Source organism: Saccoglossus kowalevskii, chromosome 13 (genome assembly GCF_978046115.1).
Source record: "Saccoglossus kowalevskii chromosome 13, keSacKowa6.1, whole genome shotgun sequence".
Classification (NCBI taxonomy): domain Eukaryota; kingdom Metazoa; phylum Hemichordata; class Enteropneusta; family Harrimaniidae; genus Saccoglossus; species Saccoglossus kowalevskii.
In genome coordinates this window covers 21,704,481-21,718,680 of record NC_140653.1, presented here as the reverse complement: position 1 = coordinate 21,718,680, position 14,200 = coordinate 21,704,481, and the positions used below count along the sequence as shown (strand labels likewise).

At 37.9% G+C, this 14,200-nt stretch overlaps 1 protein-coding gene across 1 annotated transcript; it reads left to right on the top strand.

Annotated features, from left to right (window-relative positions):
* The first annotated feature begins 1,689 nt into the window (after nt 1–1,689).
* On the top strand, nt 1,690–12,421 carry LOC100370032 (uncharacterized). The gene is made up of 4 exons (XM_002740644.4): nt 1,690–2,171; nt 9,151–9,471; nt 10,343–10,381; nt 10,933–12,421. Exons 1-4 carry the CDS (start codon nt 2,016–2,018, stop codon nt 11,128–11,130), a joined length of 714 nt encoding a protein of 237 aa, XP_002740690.1. The 5' UTR covers nt 1,690–2,015; the 3' UTR covers nt 11,131–12,421.
* Nucleotides 12,422–14,200: the final 1,779 nt, after the last annotated feature.

The following is a 14,200-nucleotide window of genomic DNA, read 5'->3' as shown; positions in this document are numbered from 1 at the left end:
TGTGCGTAATTCAGGTAGCTATCTTGGTTATCGACGGCGCCCATCCCAATCGCTACCCCGGACCCGGGTGATCATACCGAATAACGGCGCCTTAATTTACCAAATATATATATTTGTAGACCCTTCTATTTAAATTCGATTGGAACATGATATTATAGACCATCGCGTCATAGTCAAACAAAAGCAATGAGTCAGCCCGTCGGAGGCGCTCTTTTCGTCCGTTGTGGGTTGTCGGACTAGTACTAGGGAGAGTTCAATTTAACAACTAGGAAATGATTGGTGAAATATTGGGTGGGTCATTTGCACTTGTTTCATTGGAAAGTTGTGTTATTGTAAGATGTAAGTATGATTCGAGTAAATAATTATTCGAAAATAATATTTTGAATTATTATCACAGTATGTATCGATAATGTACAATTTGGCGATTATTGTTTTAAAATGCGATATAGACAAAAACATATTTTTTAATCATGTTGTTCGAAACTCTATACTGATGATGATTTATTATTATAACCTAAAAAATAATGATTTTTCAAGACACAAAACAGTATTCGTTAGATGAAAAAATCAAGGTGTGTGCAGCACAAAAAACGTTTTCAGTTCATGATAAAAAAATAGCCCAATGTATCTATCAATATACAGTATCTAACAACAACACTGCAACTGATATGCTCTCGTCCATATCATGATTGCATCTTTAAAGGACGGCAGTCGTCGCGCTGCGCATGTGCGACATTTGTGTTGTTAAACATTGATTTTCCCACAATCTAATGCGCTCTTCAAATGGAAATCACAAGTATGAGGTTTGCCCTGGGCACGACTTGCACTAATTACCGCTGGCGACTCCTTCGATAAATTCCAATCACTTAAAAATATACTTAATTGAACCTTGGTAACGCCTCAGTTTGTACTCGTTGATCTGCGCAACAGTCCAAGTCGCCATCTTTGTTTATATGAGACCCTTATATCTCGCGCATGCGTGGCGCGACGACTACCGCCCTTTAAGCAAGAAACCTACAGATAAGTGTTAAGAAAGTTGGGCACAGATCACATGACAATTGTCATTGGGTTATTATGTACAATAATAGAGCTATAATATGAAACAGCAAGTTCTTACCAGTTTTTGATATTATAATTTGAAAATTGCTGTTTTCGGGGAAATGGTCAAGCCATCCAAATACTGACAAAATGGAAGCCCTTCACTGGAATACGACCATTCGATTAAATCATTTTAGTTGAAAAAAAAGATTAGGCCAGAGAGACTGTCGACAGTCTAGTTAGAGTTGTTTAATAAAAACTAAATTATACAATCTTCGCCAATCCCGTCATGACGCCCTCAACTGTATCTGTTGAAGAGGCGAGTAGCGGGAACTGCTCACAATTATTTGGGTGAATATTTTCAGAAATCATCATTGATAATGAATTTCTTCTCTGAAAGTGCCCGGATGTATGACTTTCAATGAGCTGTATAGTATTTATTTTGCTCACTGTAGAAACCATAGTAAAAACAGTTTCTGTAACTCTCGATAATTAGATCAGTACTTTTCATTATACTGTTTGTTTATTCCGATTTTTTATATTGTAGTGTAGCGACTGTCCACCACCATCCACCGAGCGACTGTTATATACTCCCGTACTGACGTCTCCCGGTGGTTATATAGTCGACCGCTCCCTAATATGTATACAGCACCTCAATAGATTCACAAATACAATAGAGAGGCGAAACTAAAGACTACGATCAGAGCTGATCGCACAACCGTAACGCCCTTGAAACCTTAGGGTTGGACTCTTCTATCGCCACTGCGGAGGTAGTCCAGAACGTAACAGCGCTGATTTATCGCGGATACTATTCATAACGTACAAGATTTGGCAGTTTTTTCTTCAGACACTTCGTCAACGGGGCTAGTCACAGTGAAATCGAAACCGATCGACTGTTTGACTCTTTGTGTGTATGTATATACCATTGGTTATAGGAAAAAGGGAATCGTCGCGGTGACAAACGCCGGTCGGAGAACATGGCCGAACCAAAACCCGAAGGGAGTGGTATCACCGAGTTGGGATCTGAGACGAATACTACGGACCTTGACTTAGCACCGGAGCGAACTGCACCGAGGCCGGCTGCGCCAGTTGAAAAGCGTATCAACGCCAGGGCGGCGAATAACGGCAGCGTGGTAGGTATACAGTTTGTGGCATTAATTGAGACATTCCATACTACTTCGTTGTATAAAATTAACAAATTATTATAACGTATGTATTCTATTATCACACGAAATACGCGAAGAGGTAAACACACGGGGCACACACATCAAAATAAATAACTATCATTAACACGATGCTGATATTTGACCTTAAGTCGCACTGGTCAGTTCTTTTGTAGCTCGACGAAGTTTAAAACATTGCCTCTTAGTAACATAATATGGAGGATGACGTACATACACGTAATCAAATCGATTAGAATAAAAAATCCAGGATATTTTCGATTTAAAGACAAGTTTAGTAATTAGATAAACATGGGCAGCCCAGAAGTACCTGAATTACGTACACCGTGGCTGCCATTTTGGAATGACTGATGTATACCTGTACATGAAAGTGAAAACTAGCCCGAGGGGACTTTTACTCTGCTATACAAAAATACAGTAGTCCGATTTAAAACGCTTTACTGGGGCTGCGAACAAGACGATGTTTTATAGCAGTTTGATATAATACGGTGCACATAACAAGTTTTAAAGATGTGTACGGAAATGTGCGTGATACGGTTCAATTATTGCTAGCTCTGATCGGGCACAGACAGACTCGCTGGGCTCGATACACACCGTAATTTGCAACCTAATTATATTATCCTCAGGTGGAACGCACACCTTTTCACTCAAAGAAACAAGAATGGATAGCCGTTAAAGAGTCGCCTTGACCGGGATTATTTTGGGGTGAAAAGATTCACGTCATTGCGACTGAATGCTTTTTATGTCGTTCGTAGTTGTATAGGGCTATTGTTACCATCAATGCCGACACCAGTAATCGTCCCGTTGGCGTGTTTGATACCAACACGGTCTCGTTGGCGAGGTTGTCTTCAACGTAACTTGGAAATACACGTATATATTGTAGACCAGCCTGACAACAAAACATGCTTCACTTTAAAAAGAATCTAGTTATAATCAATAATGGCAACAACATGTGATTGCGTTACGGGAAACAAATAACTTAGGTTCGACATAAATGAAGCTGTTCAAAAAAAAAAAAAAAAAAAACAATCGATAATTTCAATCAGCACATTCTAGACATGCTTACGGTATGTAAAAAGAAAAAACAAACAGCGAATCGATGTCAGCGTTCATTCGACCGGCATAGAAGCGGGTGCAGCCCCGATACATTGTATTGTGTACAGAGAGCTCCCTACGGGGCGATGACCGTGTGAAGCACCTCTCTATTTGGTTTTCCGACGAACAACGCCCCAATATTCTGACAATGACACAGGCATGCGTAACGAAATTGGCGTTCCATCGTCAATCTTATTGATTGCCGACGACCGATTTGTGCATGTCAATAGAAACATTCTACGTGTCGGAATCCGGTGGTACTTTTTGCTTAAAAGATGTTTTTGCACAAACGTTCTGAAAATATAATTCTCGATCAGCTGTGAACCATTATAGAGACAATGTGCGCAGTGGCCTCATCACGGCAACCTGTTGATTGCTCTGTTTAAAAACGTTACCCAAACGTCTGCTAAATCGGAGTCGTCTATTAAAAAAATAAACAATAGATTATTATCACTACAACACAACAATAATTAATATGGGTACTGTGTAATTTATTGCAGGTACTATGTCAGGCACATAACATTAATTGATTGGTTAGGTTGTACACTTCACAGAGATAGACATCAGACCACGTTTGAGTGATTCTGTGTAAAGACGTACACTACACTCGTCCAACAGCCGTAACGCTAGCACAATGAACACATAGTTTCTACTTTTACATGCATCTGAAACTAGTTTAGAGTTTGATGTATAATACACGCGTTTATAACCGTTTTCACATTGTGAATAGGTCTTTCATTTCCCACTACAATAGTTATAATAGGCATTGCACTTATGTTATGGGAAAATCATTATCATGCCGGAATGTGAGTGGCGATTGGACAATCGTAACAGTCATATTAAATATACATCATTTAATAATTTACCCAGCAGACAATGGGGTTATTTACCGGGGAATTATTAGAGGAAATCACTATAACTATTGTAGATTTCTTTAAAACCAATCACATGTCGTCCATTTTCAAACACCTTTAATCTGCATAACTCAAGGGCAATGATCATTCAAAATAATACAATTTACAAAACTTGCGCATCTAAACAAAACAGGAATAATAAATCCATGGTTTGTTCTTCCAACTGATGAAAAACACCCAGGAATGTGCTTTCATTGCATATAAGTGTGTTTGTTGCATTCAAGGTCCCGGATTGTGAAATTACAAAGGGGAAGTTTTGCCCTTTGTTTGTTTGGTACATCGAACTACTAGTATATAACAATCATAGAAAGAATATTGTTTATCAATGAAACTAACTGAAAACCTATTCCTATGCACTCTCACATCCTTTGCTTTATTTTAATATCCTTATTTGTCCCACGTGTTCACACCCAGATCAGCGACCACAACTTCAAGGATCCCACTACTTAGTCTCTATACAAGATATGTATTATGAAAATACTAGTTGCACACCTAGTAAGGGGTTGGGTAGATTACAAAGACATTGTTCGAATTATAGTGGGCTGCCATGTGCCACTTTGGTCGACGTCACTGTGACGTTTGCTTATCTCTATTGTTTGTAATCTGTATACACTCATTCGTCGGTGTTGATACGTTTTACGGATAACAATCCAATGTTGGCGTTAACTAAAATATTGTAATGTTGTTGCTCGCAACATCTCTATCGCAGATAAATGGGCTGTGCCTATGAAAATTACCGTGGACAGCAATCAGCCTCATTGTCTAACTTGTCTGCATACTGGATGAGACTTGTTTTCCATAGTCATCTATTTCTCCAAATCTAATTACCTGATATTTAATCAGTATTTTTTAAACTCGATAATTCCATATTCCATAATAGGCACAAGTGACATATTTTTGGAGATTCAATATTTTATATTAAATAAAAACTACGTAAAACACATAACAAACAGATGAACAATGCACAGGTAAACATATTTTTTTAACAGATTGGGACACCGATAAATGGGATAACACTAAGAAAACGGCATTATTTAGACGACCATAGCAACCCCCTGAATACAGTTGAGAGATTGTATCAGTTGACAAAGCCGTCAACAACCGGTCGTGAAGTCTAGCTCTGTGCATTTCTAAAATATTCGAATGTGCAGTGACGAGCTTAGTTGAGTGTATCTATGTCCCATAATACTAATATTAAAAGGCGATGGTCGTCACGCCGAGACTTGTTCGACTCACAGCGACGTACACAACGCATGTAAAATACATTGTTTATTTATATAACACGCGCTGCTCGACGACCACCGCGCTTTAACTTTATTGCTTTCTCTCAGTTAAACTATCAATACAGTGTTGTTAGGGTGAGGGTGAACCAGTAAAACTGGACATTAAAACGGTTTTAGTCACGGTCTGAGTTTGAAAGACCAATTGCATTCAATCCCACATATCACGGGATGTAATGTTAGCAATTCTGTTTGTCAAGAACCAATTACGTGGAATATTTGTTTCCATCGTTTCACTTCAAGGCAAAAATGTTAAACTCACAAAGCAATCACCGACTCGCAGTCCGGCTATATTGCTCTTTACTGAGCAAAGTGTAATTTGTTTTGTTTAGCTTCGCAATGTAAGTAGATTTATTAAAAATGATACATAGCTAGAATTTATGAGCCTTTCCAATGTGATTATAATAATTTGCCGCAAGATTTGAAAACTGCGACTCTGGGAGATCCTTAAAAAAGTAAAAAGGCGGTGGTCCAATGCGACGTATACAACGCATGTAATATACACCTTTGTTTACGTAAAATCCGATTGCTGTCGTGTTTTCGTAATTCAATGTTTTTGTTTTTGTTTTTTTTTTTCTTCTGGAAGTTTTGTTGACGTTAGTCACTTGAAAACTCTGGAAAAAATACGTACTCTTATTTGGTTTTCACATGTACCCGAATCTCATAATCTTTTAATTTTTGGGATACGTGTGGAGTATCGCAAATGAGAACTATGAATCATGGGTAACTGTTGAATACCGTTACAGTTTCCATCACAAGCTTATTTTGTTCTCTGGTTGTGGTCAAATTATTCGACTAGATCATGGTCATTCATCACAACTCGAAGTTATGACCCTATCGTAACAGGAGTCACAAATCACCAGCTACATGGCATCTTAAAACATGGAAATCTTTGATATATTGATTGGCATTCCTCACTGCAGCTGACCCGGTACACCAGCATGCTCGTCAAAATGTGGGAAAAAACTTCAATTTCATGGTCTCGAGACTTATTTAGTTTGTCAGTTTTATCAAATTAAGAGGGTATTTTTTTTTCGATTTAATTTAACGCCACTTTTAAAACTTTATGCTTTCAGTCACAGCACGGTTACTAAAACCGTGGTCACAGTGAAGATTTTGTTTAAAAAACTGACATGTTATATTTGCAAATGGAACATTATGTACATTGAAGTCTTCAGTTGCTTAGCATGAAACATTGAGAGGTTTTTCCTGAAAGGTGCAGTATTCAATGGAGACGAAGGGTCTCAATTAGTGCATTAGTCTGACAGTCACGGTACCGGGGGTACCTGGTGAGTGATCTCCTGTGAATATAATAATATTTACAGCATTTAGGCATGGTTATGCCGTTTTCATTCATTGTTCATTTCGACTCTTGCATTTGTCTGTATCGTGAAACCATATACCTTATAATATCATTCATCTTTGGTGACTGGTTTGGGAAATAGTACAATGCTGTTCGTGCGAATACGCACCAGAATTAATTTAAAGCGGGAGGGTCGTCACCTGCGCACGCGCGGGAATTAAGTCCCAAGCGACGATAACAACACACGCTAAAAACGCAATAGGCTCATGGGTAGACGCGTCTGTTTGTAAACAATGACACGCTATGGCCATCTGACACATGCGCAGGTGACGACTCCCTCGCTTTAAAGTCGTCTTCAGCCGGGGGGGGGGGGTCCATAGAAATGCACGCAAATCTACGAATTCAAATTTAACAGTTTTATTTCACGGGTGTCCGTAAAACAGAACCCGATTCGGTTGTGAGCACTATGATATAAGCACTACCAGGCAAGAACTCACGAGCAACGTATCACAACGTGTCACTGACTTACTGGGACTTATATGTGACGTCGTAACGTTGCAATACAATTCCTGTTTAATTGCTAGTGAGGCAATGTATATACCAATTCACACGGTATCTATAGTGACTAAAACGGGGGCATGTTCCACATTTCAGGAGTGACATTCAAACCACCTGTACTTTCGGTTCCATCATTAAATACTCTTCTGTCTGTACACGCCCCGTTCTTTTATTAAGAAAGTGTTTTATACTTTGGCAATACACATTTATATGCTGACGGGCAGTAATTTACGCTGACCCCACTCACCCGCCCTTATAGTGGACTCACCAGTGTGTGGCAGCGGCAGAGTAAAGTGTGCGTGATTGACGCTCCCTCGGAGCACAGCACAGGGTAACACTGCATGGCACAGTTGAGCCAGGATTACTGAATATGGCTGCGGTGGGGTTATTAGGTCATTAGTAATAACACACGGCAAGTTAAGTTAGTAATATCACGTTTTTCATTTAACAAATTGCTCAACATTCTTGACTTGAGAGATCGTACGATAATTACTGTAGTTTCACACCGTAAACCGGAGATTGACAACGCGTTGAAAAATGCAAGTTAAATTTAGCCCAGACTACCCGCGTAACATATGTGTTTACGACCCAGTAGTCATCAACATGCCTTACAGCGCACAAGTGTGAAAGGTTCAACATTCTCCATTTCAATTTTACCCATACTCATTGTTTTGTGTCCTTTTTTCTAATTTTGTACACATGGTATATTTTACTGCATATATATATATATTTATAGTACACTATCGACTTTATTTATTTGCGCGTGAAGCTCAGAAACAATTATTTGCAAAAGTCGACAATAAAAACTGTTTATTCGATACTGTTCATGTTAATGATCTACACAACCGTGTCCATTTCAGGCATCTGTTACCAGCCTGAGATAAAACACTCACGTTGTTATTGTGGTCGTCACTTATTTCCTCCAATGACCCCCGTTTAAATCGGCAATCGCCATAGTGTTTTTATTGAATTCAAGTATCTGCTTACTGAGATTGCGAATGACAAGGCGTAAATAACTAGATGGGATAATTGGCAATATTCTAGATGGATGCAATAGTGCACCGTTATTGATAATTGCAGGTCATGGGGTTACATTATAATGCATATATCAAAATCGTAAACTTTCAAGCAATACATAATTTGATTGAATGTCACTCCTTTCCATGGTACGGCCCAGGACGAGGCACTCAGGCTGACCATGTGACCTGCCAACATTGTTTGTACTGCTTTATAAGTAGGAGATTATTTTATTTAATTTTATTTAATTTTATTTTATTTTATTTTATTTTATTTTATTTTATTTTATTTTATTTTATTTTATTTTATTTTATTTTATTTTATTTTATTTTATTATAAAACGGTAGTATGTTGTTTTTGATTTCGTATTTTTTTTTTACTGACAAATGTATCGAGTATTAGTTCACAGGTGTACTATATAATGTTGTCTATTCCGGAGAATATTAGATTGATTGTTACTGTATAGTTACACTTTGTTTGGTATTTGAGAAATCTTTGTTTTCTATGATCTATGTTATTATTTCGATGGTCATTTTATGGTGTTTCTTGTTATATTTTGCCACCAAATCGACCATCACGGTGTATTTGCAATGCGAACCCATAACCATAGGTTCTCAAAACACAACCTTAATTTCAAACTCAAAGTTATACCCATTTCCTTTACATAATGGCTCTTGTTTTGAAGAGCTTATAGAAAATTGAAATTCTTATTTTAACCGAAATCTTCACTACAACTGAAATTTATTTCGGGTTTATTTTCACAGCGAATGAAGTTGAAAAAAGTTGACGAATACGAAGTCAAAGACGCGCAGATGAATGCTGTTTTCGGCGTAGCACCACGAGATGTTAAAAACACACTGAAAGTGAATCCATTATACGACCAGGGCACTGGAGTGATCGAAGTCTCTGAAAGCGATGCACAGAACGCACGCAGCAAACGTCCCAATGACGACGGGTCACATCGAAACTCGCGAGCAGACTCCGAAGAGGGAGAGGCGAAAATAGGATATAGCACGAATTTTATGTTGGGAAGGACAAAGCAGGAAAATGGCGAAGTTAAGAAACAGGAGAACGAGAAACGATTGGTTAGTATTGTTGTTTTGTTCTATTCCTTATTATATCCCACCACATTGCTCGTGAATCACTGAATAGGCGCACGCGCAGTGTAGATATAGACACCGTCCCTCAACACCTGTTGAGGGACGGTGATATAGACTATGAAACGTCTTTGCACCACATTCGTTCGATGAAAAAATGAAAATGCTTGCGCGTGTGCGCTGCGAATTACCTGTACGTACAGGTAAATACCGGCGCATGCGCTTTCGTATTGAAGGAAACCTGCCATATTTGCTCCCAAAAACAATGTGTTTATTGGGGTAAACTATGATAATATACCGGTTCCCCACGCACTTATTTAAAACACACACAAAATACTAAAACGTATCTATATTGCCACTTTAATGTACATTTAAAGGTGTATTTTATTCAGCACTCTGGGCCACCGATCCATATGGCATCGGTAGCTAAAAAATAAAATTGTTGGTAAAGAATAAAATTACAATGCACTCTAAACGCAAAGACTCATGGTTAGGCGTTTGTTTGTAAACAACGACACAATATGGCCGTCTGCCGCATGCGCAGGTGGCGACTTCCCCGCTTTAATCCCCCCCCCATAATTTCATTTGGATGATCCAATTCTTGTTGCACTTACTCCTGCATTTGTCAATACATGTACATTGCTTTCACAATATTGGGCTCAGAAAGTATCTCCGCTCACCACTTTTATTTTTATTTCATTTTTGAAAAGGAAAATATGTTTCACGGGATTCTGTGTAAAGTGAACAATTGATAAACAGTTGCTGGTAATCCATGTGACTAAAATATGTCTATTTCACTCATTGTCGCCATTGAGGGATGCGTCATTAAACTATTCTGGTCTTTCTTTCTTTTTATCAGAAAACACAGGGCAGGGTAATGCCATCAAGAATACACCGAGTAAGTATATTCAGATATCAATATGACATAAACACTGAAAATGAAAAGGGCCATGTTTTCATTTAGAAACGCTGAATGTGAACCGTGTATGAACCAAATGCGAACAAGCCACGCCGTTTTCAGTAACCCCGAACGAGGCAACAAACTGATGACGTACTTGAACGACATTTCGTACATTATCTATTATCTTCATTGAGATTGATAAAAAAATTCAGTGAATTGGTGAATTCGCTGTAAAACAAACAAGTATAATTTATATATATGTATATGTAATTGTTTATTTTAAATGTAAATTCAAATAGATTTTGAATAATGTAAAATTGATTTGAAAAAAATAATTATCAAATCGTGACATTTTGAAGCATTTAGTATTTTAATCCACGATTCACATGATCTCTGATTTGTTGACTGATTTATTCAAAGACTGTATACCTGCCCCATATGTGATAGAAAAGCCAGCAATGGCAACGACAACTACAAGAGATACATAAATCAGAAATAACAACATGACATCCATATTGAAAATTCTCTTTATCTGTTCTGATTCCCAGAATGCATCACTATCATCGATGACTCCCAACGGCGCATCTAATGGGTATTATAAAGACGAGGAATCATATCGGTCATCGCCACCAGACCAGCGCACGCGCAGATGGAGGCTTATTATGCTGTTGATCCTTATCATTCTGATTTTGGCTTTGGTCTTAGTCTTAGTCCTGTACTTTCTAACACAGGGGATAGCTCGGTGACGTCATTTCCGGAACATGTAAATTATTCAAATTAATTATGCCTTTTGGTAGAAGTCTGAAAACAATTTACGTGATATTTCTACCTGAATATAAAATCATGTGATATTTCTATCCTGAACACAAAACCAAGCATTTTGGGGTATGATTGTAAACTCAGTAATGACAACCAATTTTAAGAATTATGAGTAGCCCTACCTTATATTTGACGGAATTATATTTATATATAGAAAAACTGTTTTTTCTTACTTACATCGATTCGGATATATACGTTCAGATTACATTCAAATTTGAACAACGTGAGTGCATGCATTATGGAAGTATGGCATGTTTAAACTTGAATTGTTTTGTGTACAGCGACATTGTTTACAATTGAGAGATTTGTATTCTGTGTTTTTAATTTTTAAGTTAATAACATTCACACTACACCCCACAAAAAACACCGAACACAATTTTGTTATGTTGATAGGTATTACTCATATTCAAACCATAATTGTCATGGTAACGCATGCGCTTCATATATGCATATATTATAGCGTTATCAAGTTAATTTGCATATATAGTCATTATAATTTGCATAAATAGTCATATAACAGTTATTAATTACAGCACTTTATTATTTCCAATCTCAATTCATTTGACAATAAAACTGCAGCCAACAAAAGTGATTGAATACTGCATACAGATAATCCATTTTCAGCACAAAGAAAAAAAACTTATTCAAATATATTGATTTGAAAGTCAGATTAATTCCGTTGTCATGGCTACAGGACAGATGGCGCAGATTATCATTAGTAGTCCATATTTTATTTTAGGTATAAAATACCGACAGAGTCGGTTAGCCATATGTGTTTGTGAATATTTTTAGTAATATATTTACATTGCCGTTTCCCAGACACGGTTGTTTTGAAATGCCGCAAGTTTCTCATGATCGCTTCCATGGACTCGGAACTGAACTGCACACATATGTTTATATATAGTTATGTTATGTTATACTAATGTTATTATTTCAACTCGACCGCTTGGTCAAGTGTGTATTTTACTTGTATTCCTGGATAGAACGATTTTGTTTGTTTTTATGTGTTATATTAGGCCGGTGAGGACTAGCGCTCTTGCAGTAAGTATGACATTTGATTCCCACAATAATCTGGCAGCTTATTATCTATAGAGGGCGGTAGGCAATATGACTTCTGTCATCAAAATACCAATGTCCCCCCCCCCCCCAAAAAATGTATGAAGCCTGAATTTTACATATTTTAAAAATAAAATCTGTTATTGGAAATGACACATGTAATCCATTGTTGAAAGGGAAGTATGTTCATTGCAACTACGATATAAGATGGCAAATGTCAAAACTGTGGGTATGACCCAGTGACTTTGCTCATGCATATATTTCACATGATATGGCAGCTTCCGATCACATATGACGTCACACGTTATTTATTATTCATAAAGACGACAAACCAAATAAAGTACAAAAAATACGTCAGACGTATTTAAAGGTTTTGTGGCGTTAAAACGATTGTAGCAGTTGCTTTTGTTTTCAGGAAGTAGACAAGTCTCTCTCTGCATAACCATTGCGAAATGATCATGACGCAGATCAATGCGAAACTACTTGCAAGATTGTGTCTGATTGGCTACATAGTTCTAACACCCAACACGTCAGACCAATCAGAAAGCAGCTTGTTTGTTGACAAGTTGAGCTATCAAATTCTGCTTTATATGCAAATATTTGCCTCTTACATTTGTTTTCTGTATTTGACAGTTCATGGTAATTTTTGAAAACATGAATTGGTTTTCAATGAACATCCCTGTACCATATTTAAAAAAAGCACACAAGCAGCTATACTGGTGCGATTCGCGTCGTTGCAATGGTCGTTTCCCAGAACGATGGCACAGAGTAACGTGTTTCATGGAAGTATCCAGACTTATTTTTCCACTGTCCAAAGTTTTTCTTTCGTAGTACAACATTATGAATGCGTGGCTACACAGTGTTTTAGCTCACAGATATTATGTTTGCAAATAAATGTATGGTAAAGATACAATCAATTTGAACTTGTTTGTATTGCAGCTTCGCAACACGTATGAGAGGATGTCAATAACTGAACAAAAACACATTTTGAATCTTGGCGAGAAACGATCTCCCCTAATAAGTTGCAACAGCAGATACTTCATGGACAGAAAAGGAACCACATCAACCTCATTCAAATGGAAATATATATATAACCCTCTTTATCGTTAGTTTACGTGTATGTACTATTCGTTTCCAGAAACGTATCGGTACTTAAAGTGCGGTACTAAGTAGTCGTCGCGCCACGCATGCGTGAGATATATGGGTCTCATATAAACAAAGATGGCGACAGCAGTTCAACGAGTACAAACTGAGACGTTACCAAGCTATAATTGGGTATTTTTAGATGATTGGAAGGTTTCGAAAGAGTCACCGGTGGTAATTAATGCAAGTTCCGTCCAGGTCAAACCTCATACATGTACTTGTGATCTGCATTAGAAGAGCGCATTGGATTGTGGGAAAATCAATGTTTATCAACACAAACGTCACACATGCGCAGCACGACGATCACCGCCCTTTAACAAACTGACACCAAATTCGTTCGGATGTGAGCAAGATGAAATGGTCTTAACCCGATCATCTCGTACAAACCGAATCCAATTTCACAATACGCCGTTCACGTAAATCGCGCCCTCTGCCGAGTACCGACGAGTCATTTCTGTTGCATAATGGGGGGTGGGGGTGCAAGGAATGCTGTTTAGATCATCAGTCGTCTGTCGAAACTATTGTTTACCTTACAAGATTTGCTACATTCTAAATGAGGAAAGACTACAAAGCCTAAATAAGTTAACTATTTAAATAAAATTGCCTGTGACCAATTCCGTTATGTTTACGTCACAAGATCACTTCGTCAGAGGGCGTGACGTTTCGGTAAGGTGTAGTAAGCAGTTACATTGACACGTTCTTGGGAAACCAGTTGGCCATCGTCCGAATCGAACGGTCCCGTGTCTTCGACCTATAGGCCTCTACACGATGTTTAGAGGCTCGGCCGAATAAACTTAG

Coding starts and splice junctions, on each gene's coding strand:
- LOC100370032 (XM_002740644.4), top strand. CDS start 2,016: ATGGCCGAACCAAAACCCGAAGGGAGTGGTATCACCGAGTTGGGATCT. Junction 9,472..10,342: donor AGGAGAACGAGAAACGATTG/GTTAGTATTGTT, acceptor TCTTTTTATCAG/AAAACACAGGGCAGGGTAAT. Junction 10,382..10,932: donor TGCCATCAAGAATACACCGA/GTAAGTATATTC, acceptor TCTGATTCCCAG/AATGCATCACTATCATCGAT.